At 43.3% G+C, this 26,993-nt stretch overlaps 1 protein-coding gene across 1 annotated transcript in view; it reads right to left on the reverse strand.

Annotated features, from left to right (window-relative positions):
• MCM3AP (minichromosome maintenance complex component 3 associated protein) overlaps nucleotides 1-26,993 on the reverse strand; it is an 888,504-nt gene that overhangs the window by 320,451 nt on the left and 541,060 nt on the right. Inside the window, 1 exon segment of the mRNA XM_030208795.1 lies at nucleotides 10,575-10,728. Within this exon segment, the coding sequence (XP_030064655.1) occupies nucleotides 10,575-10,728 (154 nt within the window).

Here is a 26,993-nt window from a genome sequence, read left to right on the forward strand (position 1 = left end):
GCAACGGCACCGTGGAGGACTCTCTAGGTGGTGATGGATAGTCGAGGACCTCGAGCATCTCAGCCCTCGGCTCATCCACAGAGACCACGGGGAAGGGAATGCAAATGGACATGTCCCTTACAAAGGAGGCAAAGGAGAGGCTCTCAGGAGGCGAGAGCTTCCTCTCTGGTGAAGGCGTGGGGTCAGAGGGGAGGCCCGCAGACTCCTCTGAGGAGAAATATCTGGGGTCCTCCTCTTCCCCCCACGAGGCCTCTTCCTCGGTATCGGACATAAGCTCATGTAGCTGAGTCCTTAACCGGGTCCGGCTCGACGTCGAGGCACCGAGGCCTCGGTGTCGTCGAGCGGTGGACTCCCGCGCCGGCGGGGACGAGCTCCCTCCATCGACGTCGACTCCACCTGCGTGGCGGTCGAGACCGGCGCCGCAAGCGGCGGCGGTGTCGAAGGCCTCGGCACCGGGCTAGAGCTCGCCGGCGCCACAGTCAACGGCGCCGAGGGCGCAAGCACCCCCGGCGCCGGCACAGCCTGGCGCATCAGCCCTTCCAGGATCCCCGGAAGGATGGCTCGGAGGCACTCGTCCAGGCCCGCTGTCGGGAAAGACGGGGGGGCCGGTAGAGGTGTCGGTGCCGGAAGCTGCTCGGGTCCAGGAGACTGCACCGAAGTGCTGGGACCCTGACGCGTCGGTACCTCCACTACCGAAGGGGACCTCTCCTCTCGACGCTGACGCTTCGGCGTCGACTCCTCGCCGGCACCGATAGCCGGGTGCATCGAAGGCGACCTATGACGGTGCTTCTTTGATTTTTTGCGGTGCCCGTCATCGGCGCCAGGTGGAACGGAGGAGGAGGAGGTCGATCCCCCTCGGTCTCGAGGAACCGGGTCAGACAGGGTTCGGTCCCGAGGGCCATGGGCAGAGGGAGTGACCGGGGCCGATTGCCCACGCGGCCTCTCACCCCTACCCTCACCGGAGTACCGGCGGGCCGACGGGACCTGTGCTCCTGGGGTCGATGCCATCGGTGCCGATTTCGCAAACATCGATACGGAAGAACCGGCCGTCGATACCAATGCCGTCGAGGGGCCGGTGCAAGTTCCAAAAAGACGGTCCCGTAGAACTTGCCTCGCAACCTGAGTCCGTTTCCGGAGACCAAGACACAAAGAACACGACTTGATATTGTGCTCCGGCCCGAGGCACTGGAGGCACCAAGCGTGGGTGTCGGTCTGCGAGATAGGCCGGCCGCACCGACCACACTTCTTAAATCCACTCGGGACCTTCGAGGACATCGACGGAAAAATCGCATGGCGAAATTAAAGTCGATGGTGGCGGTAAATCACACCTCGAAAAATAAATCGACCGCGCGGCCACAAGGCCGCAACGCAACGCCCCCGCTAGAAAACGAGGGAAAAACAAGCGCGTTCACTTTTTTTTTTTTTTTTACCAAGAAAAGAAAAAATGGGTCCGGAACGCGCGGGAACCAAAAACAAAAAAATAAGAAATTCGCGAAAACGCGATGGTTTTTCGGGGCTGATAAGAGAGAGCGGCGACGCACGACTCTCTCCAGCGCGGAAAAAACAAGACTGGCGGGAACGGTCGCGAAGCTTCTTCCGGTTGGTGGGGGCTGCCGCGGACGTCACCCAGTCGTGAGAACAAGCAGCCTGCTTGTCCTCGGACGTTACAGTAATCCAGGTGGCATAGTACGATGGATTGTATGAGGCTCTGGAAAACTTCTCGAGGGAAGAACAGTTTTATTCTTTTTAGTTTCCACAGCGAGAAAAACATCTTCTTTGTGGTGGCATTAACGTGTTGCTCGAGTGATAGTGAGTGGTCAAGGGTGACTCCTAAAATTTTGAGGCTACCTAATATGGGGAGGCATAAGGTAGAGGTAACTAATGTGGGAGGCCTATACTTGCTGTGTTGAGAAGATAATAGTAGGCAGTGGGTTTTGTCAGTATTCAGTTTGAGTTTGAAAGAAGATGCCCAACAGTACATTGTAGTTAAACAGCGGTCCACTTCTCTTGAGATCTCCGACAAGTCATTTTTGAAGGGAATATAAATAGTAATGTCATCGGCATAAATATGCGGTGAAGTCCTAGGTTACTTAAGGTCTTGGCCCACAGTAATTCCAATGTAACAACAGGAAGACTACCTAACTCCCACAACTCTATACTAGACGTTGTACTTTGCCCCAAATATCTGTGACAAACCTCATAAGTCAGTGATAGATATTGTCTGTTTGTGCTTGGAGACAGAACATGAAGCCATTGGTCTGCTTGTATGATTCGGTGACAAAAATAAATGCAGTGTAATCAAAGACAATCTTTAAGAAATAAGACTGGAGAAAATATTTTTAAAAATGGCTGAAACAGAAAGAATTCAACAAAGAAGAGAAGAAAACTTCAGCCATGCCAAAAAAGTCTACCTAAGTAAGTAAGTAAGTACTTGACATTTCGTCCTTTAGATTGTAAGCTCTTCTGAGCATCCTTATTTGTTAATTTGTACAGCGCTGCGTAACCCTAGTAGCGCTCTAGAAATGTTAAGTAGTAGTAGTAGTAGTAGTAGGTATTGCATTGGGTTATAATTTAAATTCAAATCAATTCTTGTATACTACTAATATCCCCTTTCCAGGGTTCAGTGTGGTTTACATTCTAGGTGACAGAAAAGCAAACAGTGTTAGTGTGAGGTATGAGAAACATTAAAGACCATTGGATTAAGTACAGAGTACATAAGTACATAATATGCATGAGACTGAAAATAAATAATGGATGATACTAGGAGGTAGTAGTCATGAAGCAGTCTTTGGGAACAGAACGGTTTTTAGCCTCTTCCTGAAGTTGAGGTAGGTATTTATAAAGAAAAACAAAGGAACTACAAAGAAGCAAGCCTGCTAAAGCCTACCCAGGTTTGACATCTCTAGTGCATTAAAACAAATGAGTGGAACAATGGCGTTATGGCACCATAAGAACTCCCATGCATATATATATATATATATAGTAAAAGCTCTAGAAAAGATGTCCATTTGTCACAAGCATTTTCATGTAACCCACTTGTGCGACTATGATGAACTGCCTGTTAACAGAAAGAGGTTAATACTCAAACACCTTTTAAACAGCGTATATTTTATTAAATATTAGTGGAACCCAGCCAGTTTCCTCAACAATGAGACGGACCCTAGAAAGGCTATCTTGTAAGCAATTTTTTTGTCTCTCCCCTGCCCTCCCCTCCATGTCCAGCGATTCTTCCCTTCCCTCCCATCCCCTCCATGTCCAGCGATTCTCCTCTTCCCTGCCCTCCCATCTGTGTCCCGCGATTCTCTTCTCTCCTGTCCTCTCCTCCCATCCATGTCTATCGATTCTGCTCTGCTAGAAACATAGAAACATGACGGCAGATAAAGGCCATATGACCCATCCAGTCTGTCCATCCTCTGTAACCCCTAATTCTTCCGCTACCCTAAGCGATCCCACAGGCTTAATCCCATGCCTTCTTTTAAATCTTGGAACAGTCTTCGACTCCACCACCTCCACCGGGAGGCCCATTCCACGCCTCCACCACTCTTTCATGTGAAAAAATACTTCCTTAGGTTACTCCTAAGCCTATTCTCTCTAACTTTGTCGTATGCCTCCTCATTCCACAGTTCTCCTTTATTTGAAAAAGACCTCTCTTCCTGTACATAAATGCCCTTGAGTATAGTTAAATGTTTCTATCATGTCTCCTCTCTCCCTCCTCTCTTCCAGCGTATACATGTTGAGCTTCATAAGCCTGTCCCTATAATTTTTGCATTCAAGACTGCTTACTAATTTCGTAGCCGCCCTTTGGACCAACTCCATCCTGCTTATATCTATCCGTAGGTGAGGTCTCCAGACCTGCACGCAGTACTCCAAATGAGGCCTCACCAGAGACTTATACAACGGCATTATCACCTCCTTTTTCCTGCTGGTCATGCCTCTCTTTATGCACCCAAGCATCCTTCTGGCTTTGGCTGTCGCTTTTTCTACTTGTTTGAAAGCTTTAAGGTCGTCATACACAATAACCCCCAAGTCCCGCTCTTCCTTCACACACTGAAGCACTACACCCCCTATACTGTACTGTTCCCTTGGATTTTTGTGACCCAAATGCATGATCCTGCATTTTTGGGGATTAAACCTTAGTTGCCAAATATTGGTCCATTCCTCTAGCTTTGCTAGGTCCTTCCTCATGTCATTCACACCCTCAGGGTGTTCACCCTGTTGCAGAATTTAGTATCATCCGCAAAGAGACAAACCTTACCAGACAGCCCTTCCGCAATATCGCTCACAAAGACGTTAAAAAGAGCCGGCCCTAGGACCGATCCCTGCGGAACTCCATTGACAACCTCCTTTTCTTCAGAGCAAGCTCCATTTACCACCACCTCTGTCTCCTACCATTCAACCAATTTTTTACCCAATCAGTTACTCTAGGTCCCACAACGAGGGCACTCAATTTATTTATCAGTAGCCTGTGCAGAACCGTGTCAAAGGCTTTGCTGAAATCCAAGTATATCACATCAAACGCCCCTCCCACATCCAACTGTTTGGTCACCCAGTCGAAGAAGACAGATTTGTCTGACACGACCTGCCACTAGTGAAGCCATGCTGCCTCGGGTCCCGCATTCCATGTAGTTCAAGAAATGTCAATCCTCCTCTTTAGAAGCGTTTCCATTAGCTTACTCACCACTGAGGTCAGACTGAAAGGTCTGTAATTCCCAACCTCCTCCTTACTTCCACTCTTGTGCAAAGGAACCACATCCGCCCTTCTCCAGTCCACCGGGACCACTCCAGTTTCTAAGGAAGCATTGAAGAGTCCTTCAGTGGAGCCAACAGAACTTCTCTGAGTTCCTTAAGCACCCTCGGGTGTATCCCATCAGGCCCCATCGCTCTGTCTACTTTTAGTTTGGCAAGCTCCTCACGAACACAGTTCTCCGTAAACGGGTCTTGGTCGACCATACATCCATCCCCTTTAGCCTTTGTTTTCTGCAGCCCTATCCCCGGTCTTTCATTCTTGAACACAGAGCTAAAATAATGGTTAAGCAGTTCAGCTTTATCCTTATCGTCTTCTACATATTTCTCTCCCTCAGCTTTGAGCCTCACAATGCTATTATGGCACTTCCTCTTGTCACTTACATATCTGAAAAAGGTCTTGTCCCCAATTTTACCTTATTAGCTATCTTTTCCTCCATTTGCTGCTTCACTTTCCTGATAGCTTTTCCAGCTTCTCTTTGCTTATTTAGGTATTCTCTCCTGTCTTCATCTTTCTGAGTCATCTTATAACATGCAAGGCGCTAGCCTCCTTTCCCTTACCTACATTCGAGTACCGGAGAGGTCTTCTTTTCCTCTTACTTTTATGTAATTTTCTAACATACTACTACTACTATTTAGCATTTCTATAGCGCTACAAGGCGTACGCAGCGCTGCACAAACATAGAAGAAAGACAGTCCCTGCTCAAAGAGCTTACAATCTAATAGATTGGCAACATCCTGACGTCAGCTCGCCTCCAGCGTTCCCTTCCCTCTCACTGTTCCGCCCTCTGACATCATTACGTTTTGACGCGAGGGCGGGACAGTGAGGGGGAATAGAACGCTGGAGGCTGGCTAACGTCATGAGATGTTATGAACCCAGGCAGCCAGACAGCGATGGAACGTTGGAGGTGCAAATTATTATATAGGATGTGAATATAGAAATCTAAATATGTGCACCTACTTTCCCTGGAAGACATTTGAATAAAGGCATACAGGTACATACATTGTCTTTAAAAAAAAAAAGAAACCAGAATTATACTATTTACATAAAAGGCAATCAATCAAAATTTTAAGCAATACTCTCGATCCATATATTAATTTTCATTTGATGGACCTTCATATCAAATAGGGCATTATAAATAAAAAAAAATATCATCTCCTGGCACATATCATCATCATCAATCCAAATAGCTTTGCATATAAATGCAACACTCATTTCATCGCCTTATAAATAAATGAAGATGCTCTTGAAAAATATCTATAAAATAAGCATAACATATAAGTCTGTGTGTCTTTCTTGTATAGCCACACTGTTATACAATTACCCTCATTGAGGAGAAGGGAACCTATGTGGAACAAAAAAGTACCTATGTAATAATGACCAAAGCCAAAAAATCCTAAATTAAGGATATTATTGTAAAGCCAACAATCAAATTATATTTTGTTTCTTCAGTTCTTTGTAAGCCGCTTTGAGGCTGCTTTCAGTGGTATAAAGCGGGGCACAAATGTTCTGAATAAATAAATAAATATTCTAACCCCCCCCCCGTTTACAAAGCAGCAATGGTGGCTGCCGGTGCTCTAATGCTGACACAGCCCATTCACTTTGAATGGGCTGTGTTGGCATTTGCCACATGGCTTTGTAAATAAGGGGATAAGTGATTTGTGAGTGCTTTCTTAAGTCAACATGCAAGTGATAACAGGTCTCTATATAATGGTAAAAATAGCCATAACACTAACATTTTATTTTGCAAGTTGATTTGAGAAAGTGCTCACAAACCTAGGATATTTAACAAAGGCAACATTCGTGTCTATTTGATTTTATAAAAAAAGGCACCCAGAACTAGCTCCATATGGCAAACAAATCCTCATATACAAATTTACACCTGCTCTGGAGAATATGTAAGAGTGTGTGCGTATTCAATGTGTGGACATGTGTATAATATACAAAATACACATGTACATCACAGTTGCTCCCAACTCTTGCCTATCCACACCCAGGAATGCTTAAACACTATGCATACTTATATGTGTGCATTCACCTGTACAATTTTATAAAAGTGCTTTTAAGCACGTAAAACATGAACTTCATGCTAAATATCAGGAAATAACCAGTTAAGAGAGGAAGTTATCACGTGGCTACCATTAAGATGTGTTACTTTACTGTTAACTGTAGCTAATAGAAATATGTCTCATTATATAAAACTAGTAAAAAAGGCCCGTTTCTGACACAAATGAAACGGGCGCTAGCAAGGTTTTCCTGGGAGTGTGTATGTTTACATAGAGTGTGTGTGAGAGTGTCTGTGTGAGAGTGAGAGTGTGTCTGTTACAGAGTATGTGTGTGTAGACATTGAGAGTGTGTGCGAGTGCGTATGTGAGGCACAGTGAGTGTGAGAGAGTGTTTCACACAGATACAGTGTTTGAGAGACTGTGTATGTGAGACAGTGTGAGAGAGTACGTGTACGACTACACATACTGTCTGTGAGATCGAGTATGAGATTGAGGAATGTGATCGATACAGGAGGACCTTGCGAGACTGGGAGAATGGGCGTGCAAGGTGGCAGATGAGTTCAATGTTGACAAGTGCAAAGTGATGCATGTGGGTAAGAGGAACCCGAATTAAGCTACGTCTTGCAAGGTTCCGCTTAGGAGTTACGGATCAAGAAAGGTATCTGGGTGTCGTCGTCGATGATACGCTGAAACCTTCTGCTCAGTGTGCTGGCTGCGGCTAGGAAAGCGAATAGAATGTTGGGTGTTATTAGGAAGGGTATGGAGTCCAGGTGTGTCGGATGTTATAATGCCGTTGTATCGCTCCATGGTGCGCCGCACCTGGAGTATTGTGTCCAGTACTGGTCTCCGTATCTCAAAAAAGATATAGTAGAATGGAAAAGGTACAGCGAAGGGCACGAAAATGATAGTGGGGATGGGACGACTTTCCTATGAAGAGAGGCTGAGAAGGCTAGGGCTTTTTCAGCTTGGAGAAGAGACGGCTGAGGTGAGATATGATAGAAGTGTATAAAATACATGAGTGGAATGGATCGGGTGGATGTGAAGCGACTGTTCACGGCTATCCAAAAATACTAGGACTAAGGGCATGAGTTGAAGCTACAGTGTGGTAAATTTAAAACGAATCGGAGAAAATTTTATCTTCACCCACGTGTAATTAGACTCTGGAATTCGTTGCCGGAGAACGGTGGTACGGGCGGTTAGCTTTACACGGAGTTTAAAAAGGGGTTAGATAGATTCCTAAAGGACAAGTCCATAGACCGCTATTAAATGGACTTGGAAAACTTCCGCATTTTTAGGTATAACTTGTCTGGAATGTTTTTACGTTTGGGGAGCGTGCCAGGTGCCCTTGACCTGGATTGGCCACTGTCGGTGACAGGATGCTGGGCTAGATGGACCTTTGGTCTTTCCCAGTATGGCACTACTTATGTACTTATGAGAGTGTTTGAGAGTGACTGTGTGACAGAGAGAGTGAATGTGATACAGTGTGAGACATAGCGTGTGTTGTAGACAGTGTATAAGAGTGAGAGAGACACTGACTGTGAGTGAGTGAGAGAGAGAGAGATTGTGTGTGTGACAGAGATACCTCCCCCTGCCTCTCTGTGTTGGGTAGACCCGCTCCCCCTTCCTCTTTCGCTGTGTGGTCGCAGGACCCCTCCCCCATGCTGTCAGTCGCCGTGCTCACAGGTCTCCCTCCACCCCTCCTGTCAGGTGTCTTGATCCGCCGTTCGTCTTTGGTCTCAGGACCCCCTCCCCCCCCCATCTGTGGTGTGAAGAGCCGTTGTGGACCTCATCCTCCGTATGGCCACTCCCTCTCATGTTTATTTTCCCCCTCCTGTGTGGTGTGAGATCCCCCGTCCCCTGTGGCCTGAGGACCCCTTCCGCCTCTGTAGTCTGAGGTCAGACCCCTGCCGCCACGCCCCTGCCGAAGTCACAACCGCTGACCTCTCTCCCCCCCCCCCCCCCCGACAGGGTGCCATCGCGCCTCCCCCCCTCCAAAACCTGAAGGACTTCCATAAAGCTGTAGGAAAATAAGTGGCAAGTGGTGCAGAGCTCAGTGAAACCCCCTTACCGGAGCTGCAGCATGTAAAGCTGCAACGCGCCCACCTCGTCGCCAGAGAGAAGCCTCGGTCCACAACTTCAATAGCGGAGCGGGAGGGAACTGGCAGGCTCTGTTGTAGAATGATGTAAAAGGAACATTGGCTGATAAAAGAAATTGAGGCGGAGCAGGGGGTTGAAGAAGCTGCACTGTTATTGGCTGAATTGAGTGGGGAGTGGCCTAGAGTTGAAGAGGTCCGTTCTTATTGGCTATCTTTAGAGTGAGGAACGGAGTTGAGGGCGGGGAGTTGTCCGTTATTGACGGGTATAGCTGAAAGGTGTATGGCACAGGGTGCAGGGCGGGCTGTGGAAGATAACTGTCGGACAGGGTGGCGGAAGGGGGGTAGAGGGGCCGTAACGTGCAGGGGCGGAGGTGTTTGAAAATGGAGTCAAGTGTCAGCCAGGAAGTCGGTGGCAGGGCCGTGAGGGGACAGGGGATGTGCATGATCGTCGGGTGGAAAGTTTCGGTGTGTGATGCGGCTAGGGGGGGGGGGGGGGGGGGGGGGGGGGGGGGGGGGTCTGTGTTTGGTGGCTCCCTGATACTTGGTCCGGTGCAGTGACAGCTGATGTCGACATAGGGGGAGGAGTAGGGAAACACGCAGCTGTCACAGATGTCAGTGCGTTGTAGTCTGTGTAGGAGACGACCTGAACGTTGTGAAGCTGACTGTGGGCAAGCACGACGTCACTGCGTTTTGACGCGAGGGCGGGGCACTTTAAAAGTGGCTACAGAGCTTCGAACTTACGAACCCTGAAGCCACAAAGTGTGCCTTAGAACGTTGAGGGTGCGTTTTATGTACAGATGGGGCGTGGCTGAGGGCGGACCTATGAGTGAGGGTGAGTGTTCCTGATACCCTAGCCTACCAAGAGTCCTACCAAGAGTGCAGGAGTTCAGTGCTTTACTGCCACGGAGTGAGCTTCAGAATGTTTGAGGTGGGTTTTATTTATATAGATAGGAACTGTGCTAAAATAGCAAAAGCTAGTGGTAAAATAACACGTCTTAACGGTAGACTATGACCCAAGCCCTCTTAAAAAAAATCCATTAAAATGTTTAAAAGATTAAAAATTTTCCCCAGTTCAAGCTTCCTCACTCCTGGTTTCCTTAATTTTTAAATATTCACTCCTTTCAGGAGGGAAGACAGGGAAATGATTGTCTTGCCAGATCTATTTCCTTAATTGCACAGGAGGAAGGTAGGGTATCTCAGAGCACCCCTGTAAATTAAAAAAAAAATATATTTTTTTAACTAATGAGGGGAAGATGAGAGGGTGGGGAAAACATACATACTGGGAGGGATGAAGTAGTTAAGAGGACTGGGGAAAGCAGGTCCCCCTTTTTTATTATTATTATTTTTAAGTACCATATTGGGAGGGAGAGCATAAGGGAAGAGGATAAAGGTGGCCATAGCTTAATCCCCCCCCCACACACACACACAAAAAAAAGAGAGATCCAGTTAACCTTAACACAGGCTTTTGGACATGGCTAAATTTTTCATTTACGTTTTACTGAATAAAGATGAAATGTAGTGCAATGCAGCTAAACTGAAATCTTTACTCTGTAATGCTCAAAACTCTACCTCTCCTTATCTAGATAAACTGGGCAGGACACAAATTTCTCCAGTCAGTAAAAGGTAATTTTTCAAATCTAAGATTTCTCTAGATTGCCCAGTAAAATATTCTGGTATATCAGCCCCAGTACTTTAAAGTTAAAATCTATTATAATAGATACAAAATACCTTTACACAGACATTAACAGCTAGAGGCCGTCCTTTGTGTATACTTAGAGACCTGTATAACGCTAGAGTTTGGATTCTCTCTTTGGAGTTAGGAAACACATCATTGGATCGTGCAGTCTGCATGAATTTAGCTTTTAGCCAATCTGCCAGCACCCTAAAGATAACAGAACAGAAAGTAATCGATTAATGTCAGTTTTGATTAGGGAAATGTACAGCCAAAACATTCAGTGCAGTTTCATATTTTCCAAATGTTTTCTGATTTTCATGTGTATTTTTCACACACATTTGAAAAAAACCAACTATACATGTGTTAATTTATTAAAAAAAAAACATTTTTGGGCATATAAATAACGTGCATAAGCGATTTGTACATCCAAAAATGTTTTGAGAGCACAACTGAAGCAAATGAGTATTAACAAATGCACATCTCTAGTTTTGATACGTTCTCAGGTAGGATTACCTATTTTGGCATGATACAGCATACTACAGTTACAACACGCCCCAAAGAGTTTATAATCCAAAATGGTACATAGCTTTGGGAAAACCTAACTTCCACAAGATAACAAGGAATGAAAGAAGCAGCAAGAATAGAACCCTAGTCTTCTTATTCCATTATTCTAAATATTAAACCTTCTCACTTTTCTTGTGATGCAATTACAGCCCACACAGAATGAATTGGCTATAATCCCCATCTAACAGCTAAAGGGTAAGGAGCTCCTCTTCCAGACGAGTATGTTTATGTTTATTAAAATTTGCTATACTGCACATTCTGAACAAACAGGTCAGAGTGGTTTACAAAAAAGATTAAAAATACAAACAAACACAAAAATCCCACAGAGAAAGAATTCCATTGTGACAGGAAAGACAACAAACAAACCAAGAACACTCACTACTTACAATTTAATACAAACAGTTGAACCCTAGACAAAATTACTGCTGAGATAAGTACATAAGTACATAAGTAGTGCCATACTGGGAAAGACCAAGGTCCATCTAGCCCAGCATCCTGTCACCGACAGTGGCCAATCCAGGTCAAGGGCACCTGGCACGCTCTCCAAACGTAAAAACATTCCAGACAAGTTATACCTAAAAATGCGGAATTTTTCCAAGTCCATTTAATAGCGGTCTATGGACTTGTCCTTTAGGAATCTATCTAACCCCTTTTTAAACTCCGTCAAGCTAACCGCCCGTACCACGTTCTCCGGCAACGAATTCCAGAGTCTAATTACACGTTGGGTGAAGAAAAATTTTCTCCGATTCGTTTTAAATTACCACACTGTAGCTTCAACTCATGCCCTCTAGTCCTAGTATTTTTGGATAGCGTGAACAGTCGCTTCACATCCACCCGATCCATTCCACTCATTATTTTATACACTTCTATCATATCTCCCCTCAGCCGTCTCTTCTCCAAGCTGAAAAGCCCTAGCCTTCTCAGCCTCTCTCATAGGAAAGTCGTCCCATCCCCACTATCATTTTCGTCGCCCTTCGCTGTACCTTTTCCAATTCTACTATATCTTTTTTGAGATACGGAGACCAGTACTGAACACAATACTCCAGGTGCGGTCGCACCATGGAGCGATACAACGGCATTATAACATCCGCACACCTGGACTCCATACCCTTCCTAATAACACCCAACATTCTATTCGCTTTCCTAGCCGCAGCAGCACACTGAGCAGAAGGTTTCAGCGTATCATCGACGACGACACCCAGATCCCTTTCTTGATCCGTAACTCCTAACGCGGAACCTTGCAAGACGTAGCTATAATTCGGGTTCCTCTTACCCACATGCATCACTTTGCACTTGTCAACATTGAACTTCATCTGCCACTTGCACGCCCATTCTCCAGTCTCGCAAGGTCCTCCTGTAATCGTTCACATTCCTCCTGCGACTTGACGACCCTGAATAATTTTGTGTCATCGGCGAATTTAATTACCTCGTTATTCCCATCTCTAGGTCATTTATAAATACATTAAAAAGCAACGGACCCAGCACAGACCCCTGCGGGACCCCACTAACTACCCTCCTCCACTGAGAATACTGGCCACGCAATCCTACTCTCTGCTTCCTATCTTTCAACCAGTTCTTAATCCATAATATACCCTACCTCCGATTCCATGACTCTGCAATTTCTTCAGGAGTCTTTCGTGCGGCACTTTGTCAAACGCCTTCTGAAAATCCAGATATACAATATCAACAGATAACATAAGAGGAAGCATACTGGGTAGACCAGTGGTCCATCTATCCCAGTATCCTGTTTTCCAAACAGTGACCAAGCCAGGTCACAAGTACCCGGCAGAAACCCAAATTGTGGCAACATTCCACACTACAAATCCATGGGCAAGCAGTTGCTTCCTATGTCTGTCTCAATAGCAAACTATGGACTTTTCCTCTAGAATTTGTCCAAATCTCTTTTAAACCTAGATAAGCTAATCGCTGTTACCACATCCTCCGGCAAAGAGTTCCAGAGCTTAACTATTTGTTGAGTGAAAAAATATTTCCTACTATTTGTTTTAAAAGTATTTACATGTAACTTCCTTGAGTGTCCCCTAGTCTTTGTAGTTACGGAACGAGTAAAACATTGATTTACTTCTACTCGTTCTACACCACTCAGGATTTTGTAGAAATCAATCATATCTCCCCTCCCCTCATCTGACTGTTTTCCAAGCTGAAGGAGCCCTAACCTCTTTAGCGTTTCGTCATATGAGAGGCGTTCCATCCCCGTTATCATTTTGGTCGCTCTTTTTTTAACCTTTTCTAATTCCACTATATCTTTCTTGAGATACTGCGACCAGAACTGAACGCAGTACTCAAGGTGCGGACGCACCACGGAGCAATATAAAGCATTATAATATTTTCGATCTTATTCATCATCCCTTTCTTAATAATATATCACCAAAACAGGGAAGATAGGGTATCCTGATAGTGAAGTTGCAAAAGAGACCGTAGTAGATCAAGTGTCCTCAAATAAAAATAAAAATCAGACAAAAGATTGCAAATTAAAACAGTCAAGTACTAAACATGATGTAAATAGGAACATCAAACATAGTTTAAATGTCTATATGTGAATGCCAGGAGCCTAAGAAATACGATGGGAGAGTTAGAATATATTGCACTAATGAAAAATTAGATATAATAGGTGGATGGAGACCTGGTGGAAGGAGAATAACCAGTGGGACACTGTCATACCGGGGTACAAATTATATCATAGTGATAGGGTGGATCAAATTGGTGGAGGGGTAGCATTGTATATTAACGAGAGCCTTGAATCACATAGATTGAAATTCTGCAGGAAACAAACACTTCTTGGAATCACTGTGGATTGAAATTCCATGTGTAAAGGGGAAAAGGATAGTGATAGGAGTGTACTACCATCCACCTGGCCAGGATGAACAGACGGATTCAGAAATGTTAAACGAAATTAGGGACGCAAACAAACTGGGCAACACAATAATAATGGGTGATTTCAATTACCCCGATATTGACAGGGTAAATGTAACATCGGGACATGCTAGGGAGGTAAAATTCCTTGATGAAATCAAGGACAGCTTTATGGAGCAGCTGGTACAGGAGCCGACGAGAGAAGGAAAAATTCTAGACCTAGTCCTTAGTGGAGCGCATGATCTGGTGCGGGAGGTAATGGTGCTGGGGCCGCTTGATAACAATGATCATAATATGATCGGATTTGATATTAGCTTTGATGTAAGTATACACAAGAAATCAAATACGTTAGCGTTTAACTTTTAAAAAGGAGACTATGATAAAATGAGAATAACGGTGAATAAAACTTAGAGGAGCAGCTGCGAGGATCAAAAATTTACATCAGGCGTGAATGCTGATCAAAAACACCATCCTGGAAGCCCAGGCCAAATATATTCCGTGTATTAAAAAAGGAGGACGGAAGACCAAACGACAGCCTGCGTGGTTATAAAGTGAGGTGAAGGAAGGTATCAGAGCTAAAAGAAAATCCTTCAGAAAACAGAAGAAGGAATCGACTGAAAATAGTAAGAAACAGCATAAGGAATGTCAAGTCAAATGCAAAGCTCTAGTAAGGAAGGCTGAGACTCTGAAAAAAAAATTGCGTTGGAGGCAAAAACACATAGTAAAATTTTTTTTAGGGATATTAAAAGCAGGAAGCTGGCAAAAGAATCAGTTGGCCCATTAGATGACCGAGGAGTAAAAGGAAGATCAGGGAAGACAAAGCCGTAGCAGAGAGATTAAATGAATTCTTTGCTTCGGTCTTCACCAAGAAAGATTTGGGTGGGATACCGGTGCCGGAAATGGTATTAGAAGCTGACGAGTCGGAGAAACTTAATGAATTCTCTGTAAACCTGGAGGATATAATGGGGCAGTTCAACAAACTGAAGAGTAGCAAATCTCCTGGACCAGATGGTATTCATCCCAGAGAACTGATAGAATTGAAAAATGAGCTTGTGGAGCTATTGTTAGTAATATGTAATTCATCCTTAAAATCGAGCGTGGTACCGGAAGGTTGGATGGTGGCCAATGTAACGCCAATTTTTTAAAAAGGTTCCAAAGGAGATCCGGGAAATTATAGACCGGTGAGTCTGACATTGGTGCAGGTCAAAATGGTTAAGACTATTATTAAGAACAAAATTACAGAGCATATTCAAAGCTTGGATTAATGACACATGGAGGGGCATAATCGAACAGGGCACCCAAGTTTTCCTGAGGGTGTCCTTGCTGGACGTTCCCATGAAGGGGCGGGGAAATCCATATTATCAAAACAAGATGGGCGGCCATCTTTCATTCAATAATACGGTCGGGGATGCCCAAATCTCAACATTTAGGTCATCCCTAGAGATGGTTGTCCCTGATTTTCAGTGATAATGAAACCGAGGACGCCCATCTCAAAACGACCAAATGCAAGCCATTTAGTCATGGGAGGAGCCAGCATTCGTAGTGCACTGGTCCCCCTAAAATGCCAGGACAACAACCGGACACCCTAGGGGGCACTGCAGTGGACTTCAGAAAAAGCTCCCAGGTGCATAGCTCCCTTGTGTGCTGAGCCCCCCAAAACCCACTCCCCACAACTGTACACCACTGCCATAGCCCTTAGGGATAAAGGGGGGCACCTAGATGTGGGTACAGTGGGTTTGAGGTAGGTTCTGGAAGACTCACATTTACCACCACAAGTTGAACAGGTAGGGGGGGATGGGCCTGGTCCGCCTGCCTGAAGTACCCACTAAAACTGCTCCAGGGACCTACATACTTCTGTCATGGAGCTGGGTATGATATTTGAGGCTGGAATAGAGGCTGGAAAAAATATTAATTTTTTTTTTTAGGGTGGGAGGGCGTTACTGACCACTGGGGGAGTAGGGGGAGGTCATCCCAGATTCCCTCCAGTGGTCATCTGGTCATTTAGGGCACATTTTTGTGGCTTGTTCATAAAAAAAAAAAAAAGGACCAAGTAAAGTTGGCCAAGTGTTCGTCAGGGACGCCCTTCTTTTTTCCATTATCGGCTGAGGACGCCCGTGTGTTAAGCACGCCCCAGTCCCGCCTTCGCTATGCTTCTGATATACCCACAGAAACTTTGGTCGTCCCCGCAACGGAAAGCAGTTGAGGATGCCCAAAATCGGCTTTCCATTATGCCAATTTGGGCGACCCTGGGAGAAAGACACCCATCTCCCCGATTTGTGTCGAAAGACGGGCACCCTTCTCTTTCGAAAATAAGCCTGAAAGTCAACATGGATTTAGTGAAGGGAAATCTTGTCTCACCAATCTACCAATCTACTACATTTCTTTGAAGGCGTGAACAACATGTGGATAAAGGGGAACCAGTTGATATTGTGTATCTGGATTTTCAGAAGGCGTTTGACAAAGTACCTCATGAAAGAGTCCAGAGGAAATTGGAGAGTCATGGGATAGGAGGTAGTGTTCTATTGTGGATTAAAACTGGTTAAAAGATAGAAAACAGAGAGTGCGGTTAAATGGTCAGTATTCTCAATGGAGAAGGGTAGTTAGTGGAGTTCCCAGGGGTCTGTGCTGGGACCGCTGCTTTTTAACACATTTATAAATGATTTAGAGATGGGAGTAACTAGTGAGGTAATTAAATTTGCTGATGACACAAAGTTATTCAAAGTCGTTAAATCGCGGGAGGATTGTGAAAAATTACAAGAGGACCTTACGAGACTGAGAGACTGGGCGTCTAAATGGCAGATACGTTTAACGTGAGCAAGTGCAAAGTAATGCATGTGGGAAAGAGGAACACGAATTATAGCTACGTCATGCAAGACTCCACGTTAGGAGTCACCGTACAAGAAAGGGATCTAGGCATCGTCATGATGATACATTGAACCCTCTGCTCGGTGTGATGCAGCAGCTAAGAAAGCAAATAGAATGTTAGGTATTATTAGGAAAGGAATGGAAGACAAAAATGAGGATGTTATAAAGCCTTTGTATCGCTCCATGGAGCGACCGCACCTCGAATATTGTGTTCAATTTTGGTCGCAGCATCTCAAAAAAAGAAAAGGTGCAGAGAAGGGCGACAAAAATGATAAAGGGAATGGGATGACTTCCCTATGAGGCAAGGCTACAGCGGCTAGGGCTCTTCAGCTTGGAGAAAAGGCAGCTGAGGGAGACATGATAGAGGTCTATAAAATAATGAGTGGAGTTGAATGGGTAGATGTTAAGCGTCTGTTTACGCTTTCCAAAATATTAGGACTAGGGGGCATACGATAAAGCTACAATGTAGTAAATTTAAAACGAAGCGGAGAAAAACCTTTCTTCACTCAACGTGTAATTAAACTCTGGAATTCGTTGCCAGAGAATATGGTAAAAGCGGTTAGCTTAGCGGAGTTAAAAAAAGGTTTGGACGGCTTCCTAAAGGAAAGTCCATAGACCATTATTAAATGGACTTGGGGGAAATCCACTATTTCTGGGATACGCAGTATAGAATGTTTTGTACTTTTTTGGGATCTTGCCAGGTGTTTGTGACCTGGATTGGCCACTGTGGAAACAGGATGCTGGGCTTGATGGACCTTTGGTCTTTCCCAGTATGGCAATACTTAATTACTTATGTAATAATTCCTAGCATCCTGTTTGCTTTTTTGGCTGCCACTGCACACTGAGCAGATTTCAGCGTATTATCTACGACAACACCAAATCTTTTCTTGAGCACTGACCCTAGCATCAGGTACCTATGATTGGATTATTCTTTCAATGTGCATCACTTTGTATATGTCCACATTAAATTTCATCTGCCATTTGGATGCCCAGTCTTCCAATTTCATAAGGTCTTCCTGCAATATTTCATAGCCCGTACATTTTTTTAACAACCTTGACTAATTTTGTGCAAATTTGATCACCTCACTCGTCATTCCGATTTCCATATCATTAATAAATATATTAAATAGTACCAGTCCCAGTACAGATCCCTGCGGCACTCCACTGTTCACCCTCCTTAATTGAGAGAAATGACCATTTAACCCTAGCATCTGCTTTCTGTCCAATAACCAATTCCTAATCGACATCAGAACCTTGCCTCCTATCCCATGACTTTAATTTTCTCAGGAGTCTCTCATGAGAACTTTATCAAAGCTTTCGGAAAATATAGATACACTACATTAACTGGCTCATCTTTATCCACATTTATTCATACCTTCAAAGAAATGAAGCAAATTGGCGAGGCAAGACTTCCCCTTGGCTGAACTCATGCCGATTCTGTCCATTACATAAGTACATAAGTAATGCCACACTGGGAAAAGACCAAGGGTACATCGAGCCCAGCATCCTGTCCACGACAGCGGCCAATCCAGGCCAAGGACACCTGGCGAGCTTCCCAAATGTACAAACATTCTATACATGTTATTCCTGGAATTTGTGGATTTTCCCAAGTCCATTTAGTAGTGGTTTATGGATGTTGTTCTTTAGGAAACCATCTAACCCTTTTTAAACTCTGCTAAGCTAACCGCCTTCACCACGTTCTCCGGCAACGAATTTCAGAGATTAATCATACTTTGGGTGAAGAAACATTTTCTCCGATTTGTTTTAAATTACACTGTAGTTTCATCGCATGCCCCCTAGTCCTAGTATTTTTGGAAAGCGTGAACAGACGCTTCACATCCACCTGTTCCATTCCACTCATTTTATATACCTCTATCATGTCTCCCCTCAGCCGTTTCTTCTCCAAGCTGAAAAGCCCTATCCTCCTTGGTCTTTCTTCATAGGGAAGTCGTCCCATCCCCGCTATCATTTTAGTTGCCCTGCAATGCACCTTTTCCAATTCTAATATATCTTTCTTGAGATGCGGCGACCAGAATTGAACACAATACTCAAGGTGCGGTGCACCATGGAGCGATACAACGGCATTATAACATCCTCACACCTGTTTGTCCATACCTTTCCTAATAATACCCAACATTCTATTCGCTTTCCTAGCCGCAGCAACACACTGAGCAGAAGGTTTCAGTGTATTATCGACGACGACACCCAGATCCCTTTCTTGGTCCGTAACTCCTAATGTGGAACCTTGCATGACGTAGCTATAATTTGGGTTTCGTTTTTTCCCCCACATGCATCACCTTGCACTTGCTCACATAAACCGTCATGTTTGTCTACGTGTTCTTTAATTTTATTGTTTATAATAGTTTCCACTATTTTGCCTGGGCCTACTGGTCTGTAATTTCCCAGATCACCCCCTAGAACCCGTTTTTAAAATCGCCGTCACCATTGGCCACCCTCCGATCTTCAGGTACTCTAGATGATTTTAACAGACAGTTTACATATTATTAACAGCAAATCAAGCAATTTCATGCTTGAGTCTTTGAGTACCCTTGGATGTATGCCTTCTGGTCCAGGTGATTTACTACTATTTAATTTGTCAATTGACTGAGTACATCTTCCAGGTTCACAGAGATTTCTTTAAGTTCATCTCTCATCACCCTTGAAAATCCATTTCCGGTACAGGCAGATCTCTTACATCTTCTTCCGTAAGGACAGAAGGAAAGAATTCATTCAGTTTCCTTCGCTATGGCCTTGTCCTCCTTGAGTGCCCCTTTTGCTCCTTCGTGATCTAACGGTCCCATGGATTCCTTCTCAGGCTAAAATATACATGTAAGTGCTAGTCTCATTTTGCCTCCAAGAAATGCAGTTTAAAAGTAGGTGTTGTTTCTGACCGCTAACTCTTTATACTTGTAGACCCTCATTAATTTTATAAGAATATACTTGAGTGGAAGTGCAGAAAATGCTGTTGTACATGTTGAAGTTCCTTAAGAAAATAACTCTTAATCTACTAAGTTTAGCAGATAAAACCCAAGTGACCACAATTTTTGACCAGCTATATTTCACCTTGCTAGTGCTTATATTGCTTCTTATTTTTTTCATTTGGGTCCTTTTCCATTCTTTTGGCTGTAATGACCTTTTTTACTTCTCCTTTTTTAGTATGCTGGCTGAGGCTCTCCATCTTTTTTCCACCCTTTTGCAAATACATGGGATGCATCTGATCTGGGTTCCCTTTAGTGTCCTAACCCTTGCAGCCATCATTTTAGTTTCTTTTAACCATTTTCCTCATTTTACTATAGATGCCCTTCCGAAAATTAAATGCAGTTACAGTAGATTTCTTTGCGGGTTCATCCCAGATAGTAGCTCAAACTTGATCATGTTATGATCAAGTGGAGGAGTGGCCTAGTGGTTAGGGTGGTGGACTTTGGTCCTGGGGAACTGAGGAACTGAGTTCGATTCACGGCACAGGCAGCTCCTTGTGACTCTGGGCAAGTCGCTTAACCCTCCATGGTCTGCCGCATTGAGCCTGCCATGAGTGGAAGCGCGGGGTACAAATGTAACAAAAAAAAAAAATCACTGTTTCCCAGGGGACCCAACACTGCCAACCTCTTGACTATGCCCTGCATGCCACCATGCACTAGATCCAAAATGTTTTCCCCTCGTCTCTTTTTCCTTGACATCTAGAAATTGTATCTCCCTGGGCACTCCTTGATGTAACATTTATTCAGTCAATATCAGGGTAATCAAAATCATCCATTATTAAAGCGTTGCCCAATTTGCCTGCTTTCGTAATCTCTGCAAACATTTCTTCATCCATCTCTTTGTTCTGTACAGCCCTACAAGAACACTTCTTCCCTTCGTACATGGCATTTCTATCCATAATTATTCAATGCTGCTATCTGTGTCATGCGAAATGTTTATTTATTTGACTCAATTCCCTCTTTAACATATAGCACAACCCCCCCTCCAATTTGATCCTCTCTATCACTGCGATACAATTTGTAACCTGTTAACTCAGTGTCCCACTGACCTCCTCTTTCCACCAAGTCTCTGAGATGCCTACTATATCTACCTCATCATTTAGTGCTATATATTCTAACTCTCCCATAATATTTTTTAGGCTTCTACCATTTGTATACAGACACTTCCAATTGTGCTTTTCCTTTGATCTACAAGCTGCTTAGAAGTTGAAGGGGATAATGTGCATCTCTTATCCTGCTCTCTTATTAAGCACACCCGGCTTACTTTCAGCATTGTTGAAACCTCTCTGCTGGGATTCCCTAAATGTCCTGCTTCAATAGTATCCTTCAAGGATACTCCACACTTAACCATGCCCTACTGGTCGACTGTTGGCCTCCCCCCCCCCCCCCCCCCCCCCATTCTAGTTTAAAAGCTGCTCTATCTCCTTTTTAAAAGTTAGCGCCAGCAGCCTGCTTCCATCCCAGTTAAGGTGGTGCCCATCCTTTCGAAACAGTCTCCCTCTTTCCCAGAATGTCGTCCAGTTCCTAACAATATAAATCCCTCATCCCTGCACCATCGTCTCAACCATGCATTGAGACTCCACAGCTCTGCCTGCCTTTTGGGTCCCGCGTGTGGAATGTGACCCTGGATGATCTGGACTTCAGCTTTCTAAGAGCCTAAATTTGGCTTCCAGAACCTCCCTCCCACATTTTCCTTTGTCATTGATACCCACATGTACTAAGACAGCTGGCTTCTCACCAGCACTATCTCAGATTCTGTCTAGGTGACGCTTGAGATCCGCCACCTTTGCACCAGGCAGGCAATTGACCAGGCGATCCTCACATCCACCCAGCTATCTATATGCCCAATGATCCAATCACCAACTATAACAACTGTCCTAACTCTTTCTGCCTGGACAGAAGTTCTTGGATGCATATAAGTACATAAGTACTGCCAAACTGGGAAAGACCAAAGGTCCATCAAGCCCAGCATCCTGTTTCCAACAGTGGCCAATCCAGGTCACAAATACCTGGCAAGATCCCAAAAAAGTTGAATACATTTTATGCTGCTTATCCTAGAAATAAACAGTGGATTTTCCCCAAGTTATTTTAAATAATGGTCTATGGATTTTTCCTTTAGGAAGCCATCTAAACTTTTTTTAAACCCCGCTAAGCTAACCGCCTTTACCACATTCTCTGGCAATGAATTCCAGAGTTTAATTACATGTTGAGTAAAGAAAAAATTTCTCAGATTCGTTTTAAATTTACTACTTTGTAGCTTCATTGCATGCCTCCTAGTATTTTTGGAAAGAGTAAACAAACAATTCACATCTACCCGTTCCACTCCACTCATTATTTTATAGACCTCTATTATATCTCACCTCAGCCGTCTCTTCTCCAAGTTGAAGAGCCTTAGCCACTTCAGCCTTTCCTCATAGGGAAGTCGTCCCATTCCCTTTATCATTTTCATTGCCCTTCTCTGTACCTTTTCTAATTCCACTATATCTTTTTTGAGATGTGTGACCAGAATTGAAACACAATATTTGAGGTGCGGTCACACCATGGACCGATACAAAGGCATTATAACGTCTTCATTTTTGTTTTCCATTCCTTTTCTAATAATACCTAACATTCTATTTGCTTTCTTAGCTACTGCATCACACCGAGCAGAGGGTTTCAATTTATCATCATTGACGATGCTAGATCCCTTTCTTGGACGGTGACTCCTAAGCTGGAACCTGGCATTATGTAGCTAGTACATCCCCTGGTAGAAGGTCCTGGCTACAGGAAGTACTTCCTACTTTACCAACGTGATGCTCTCCTTCTGGAGACCTCCTTCCTCCTCAACTCCACCAAGTCTGCTACGCTAGCCTCAAGAGAAAAGACCCGTTCTCTAAGAGCTAGGAGCTCTTTGCATCGGGCGCACACATATAACTGCTCACCAACTCAATGCAAAAGAGTGGGAATACCCCTTTCGCCTGCTGGACTGCTGACTCCATCTCAGTATTTTTGAGGTTTTTCAATAATTTAAAACTTGCTAAGGTGTTAAGGATATTAGCCTAATATAAAAATGTATTAGTTTAAATGGTATATTGTGTGATTTATTTAGTGTTTTCTTCTTAGGATGTAATGACATGTAATCAAACCTCTGTAAGAGCACTTCTTCTCGCTTGTTATCCTAATTACAATAACTGACTATAAATATTGTGCTAGAGGTGGGCGGACAAGACTAAACTAGGTCCTGCAGTGCCCTGCTAAGGCTATCTGTTAATGCTAAAAGCAACAGAGAAATAAGATTTAAGTAGAGATTTTAATTTCTTAATGATGGTTCAGAGCAGATAAAAGGGGGTAGGTCGTTCCAGAGTTTTGGGCCAAGAAAATAAAAGAAGTATGTCGTGTAGATTCAAGATGGGCCAATTTGTGTGCAGGCAGAATGGGGGGGGGGGGGGGGGTGGAATCAAGACAACATAAACATCTAGAGGGAATATAAGAAATAATCAAAGAGGAAAGAAAAAGAAGTCACTGTGATGTTTTGTGAACCAAAGAATCTTTAAAAAAGACCTATAAGGAAAAGGCAACCAGTGAAGACGAAAAACAAAACAGTGGCACGATCAAAACACTTAGCTTTACAGAGAAAATGGGCAGCAGAGTTATGAAGCATCCTAGGTCTTTTAATTGAGAATTAGGAAAGCCTGCAAAGATAGAAATTACAATAGTCTAGCTTAGAAGTAATAACAACGTGCACCAGAGTATGTAGAGAAGCAAAGTTAAAATAAGAACGAATAGAATGGAGATTGCAAAGGAATCAAAACCTTACTTAACAACAGAAAAAATAAGTTGAGCAAAGGACAATTCTGATTCCAAAATAATGCCCAAATATCGAAAGGATTGAATAGGTTGCACAACTTGATTGAAGAGAAAACGAGGAATTGTAGGAGTCCAAAGAGAGTCAGTAACCCACAGCAACAGTTTTCATGATTAAAATGAGTCTAAAAGCAGTAAGCCAGGGACTGAATTGAGAGAAAAACAGGTTTGGACATAAGAGCGATTTGATACACAGAAAGGGAAAACCAAAACGATGCAATCTGCATAAATATAAAAATTGATACTAAGGTCTGAAGAAGAAAAGCAAGTGGACTAAGAATACTGTTAAAGAGACGAGGAGATAGAACTGAACCCTGGGGAAAGGTGCAGAAATCGTAGATCCAATAGAAAATGATGCAAGGCCAAAAGGCAGGACACAATAGTGGTAGTGGTGGTTCCCTCTTGAAATCTGAGATACTTTCTATGCCTTAGAACTATCTGTATGTGACTGCAAGCACCCTTTAAGGCAAGAGAGCATAGCCAGTCATTTGCCTGCATCATGGGAAGAGCAAGGTGCCTAGGGAAACCACCCTGAACTTTTTTCGGACCAGATATCTGTTCGGAGCCCTTAGGTCTAAGATGGGACAAAATATCCCTCTCTTTTTGGGTATGAGGAAGTATTTGGAACAGAATTCTTTCATTCTTGTCTGGTGGTACAGGATCAGAGAATGTAAGAGAAGATCCACCAACAGGTGGAAACTCAAGCACCCCACGAGAAAAAACAAAAATGTATAAATCCACAGCACAAGAGGTTAGTTTTCCTTACTACATCACACTATATTTTTTTTTTTGTTTATATTTTTTGTTTGAATTTTATTAAGATTATAGTCCGTCTCTCTCTTTCTCTATCTCTTTTTTTCTTTCTTTTTTTTCTTTCTATTTTTTCCATACATCTTTTTCCATATATTATTTGATAGATTTGATACAATACCTTCGGAGGATTTTCATTGCCATTGCTCTTCAGTACTCTACATAGCAGGTCAGTTCCTTTAGTAAACACAATTTTGTCTCCTATTAAGATTCTTTCAGTATGTCAGTTGTGTGACCTTACCTTTCCATTTAAATTTGCCATTTTTTACATATTCGTCTCCCTTATGCTATGCGGTTATGTATTATGTCAGAAATTATTCCATGGTTTCCCTATACTTTTTATGTGTATTTCTACTTATGTGGTTGTTATTACACCTCTGTTCAATATCACCATAGTTTACATATGTATATTATTCTATTTAGCACATACATAGATGCATTGACATACATATTTTATTATTAAATTTAATTTTAAACATTTGCCATTATAATTCGTCACTTGGTCTCACCATTCATTATGTATGTACATTTTTATTATTCAAATTTTACATTCATATATACATTGTTGAATTTTCAACAGTTATTTCTTATAAAGACATGTTCTTGTACTTACAAACTTATATATAGCATCTTTATTAATTTATTATAGTATGTTGTTCATTTTATTATTACTATATATATTTTTTAATATGTTTTTATTATTTCCTTATATCAAATTATCCATTTGTACCATTTTATGAGTTTATATAATTACTGTATTTATTGATTTAACTTTTTATTTGAAATTATTTTTTCTGTTCCTTTATTACACATATCATATATAAATGTACTTTTTATAGACTCCTGATGCAGGCCTGACGGCCGAAACACGACGTGTCGAGTCTTCTAACCTTTAATAAAGCCTTTTTTAAGAACATCTTCCAGTTTCTGGTCTCCTGGTCGTACTCCCACTTGTTTATACATTACAGGATCAGAGAACCCATCCTTTGTAGGTACAAGGGCCCATCTTGCTTGGAAAAAAAAAATTCCGCCTCCCTCCCCTCTGATTGGCTCTCCTGTCTTGGAGCTAGTCAAAAGCTCATGCCTTACTTTGACTGAGGAACCATCTGGGCCTTCTGGGCCCACTGCTGCCAAGGATGGGAGCGGAATTCCTGGGTCTGTTGGGAAAGGCAGGCTGGAGGAATATACCTTCGCCTTCGAAAGTAGTAGTGGATGCCACCTAAAAACCTCAGAGAAGTGGAGGCTGTAGAAGAAGTGGCCAAGAGAGGAACTTTATGATCAGTTCGTTTCTTGATGAGGTCAGTGACTTCTTCCACTTTGACCCCAACATATTGTCACCCTGGCAAGAGATGCCCACCAGTTTTTCCTGTACTGAAGGTTGTAGGTCTGAAACATGCAGCCAAGCGAGGCTGAACATGCCAATACATAATGCAGAGACGCTGAACACAACATCAAAAGCTTCATAGGCTGCCCGGGCCCAGTGCTTTCGATACTCCTTCTGAAGTGCCAAAAAGTCTCTCAGCTGGGGCTCTCTGGGTCCTTTACCTGCATTTTAGAACAGAGGATCAATTAGAGGCCTTGTGGTCAGGTCCTTGGCAAGTTAAGCACTAATTGTGTCAGTCACAGAGTTGATCTTGTCACACCTAGTGCACGTCTTAAAGAACACAGGGGGAAAAAAGCCAAAGTGATATCAAATGGATCATTTTTTTTTTTACCTGACTGGGTGCTCACGTCTAAGAGGGCCAATAAAGCCGCAGAAAAATAAAGAAAACTTCAACAAGCTGAAAAACCTATGGAAATAAAAGGGAATTTGAAGGAACAACAAAAAATGAAGAAAAATGAATAAAAAGTCTTGCATACTGAGGGAAGGAACTAGAAAAAGATAAAGAATCTTGCACCAAGGAGAGCCAGTCAGAATGCGACTGCTAAGCTCCACAGAATAAGAAAGACTGCTGGCCCTGTGTGCTCACGTTGGGTGGGAAGGCACTGGCACATATGTGCAGTACAATGCTGCCAAAGGCTTAAAAGAAAGTTCCAGAATGTTGGGTAGCATCTGTGCCGGGATCTGTTGGATCAAAAATAAACAAAAAAGGCAACAGTCTCCTTACTAAGACAGAAAAATAGTAAAAAAGGTAGACTAATAGAAAACATAAGCATATGAAATAATTTATTGGTGTGAATCAAAAAACAAACAGTAATACAAGCTTTGAAACGCGGAACAGAGAGCCAAGTACTGTTTTTAAATTAAAGTATTTAAGAAGGGGAATTCCATCACCCCTTGTTTTTTAGTTTTGACCCCTGACGAAGCCTGAGGGTGAAACGTGGCCACGTTGGGTTTGTTTGTTGATTCACACCAATAAATTATTTCATATGTTTATGTTTTCTAGGGATCTGTTGGATTACATCACTCATATGTGGCAAGTGGTGTCCTGCTGGCCCTCAGAGAACTCCAGAATCTATCACCAAGGCATGAAAAAGGGGAGATTTCTAGCTTAGCACATCAAGACTCAAACATCCTCAAAATGCTGACATACGCCAAGG

This window comes from Microcaecilia unicolor, chromosome 7 (genome assembly GCF_901765095.1).
Source record: "Microcaecilia unicolor chromosome 7, aMicUni1.1, whole genome shotgun sequence".
NCBI classification, from domain to species: domain Eukaryota; kingdom Metazoa; phylum Chordata; class Amphibia; order Gymnophiona; family Siphonopidae; genus Microcaecilia; species Microcaecilia unicolor.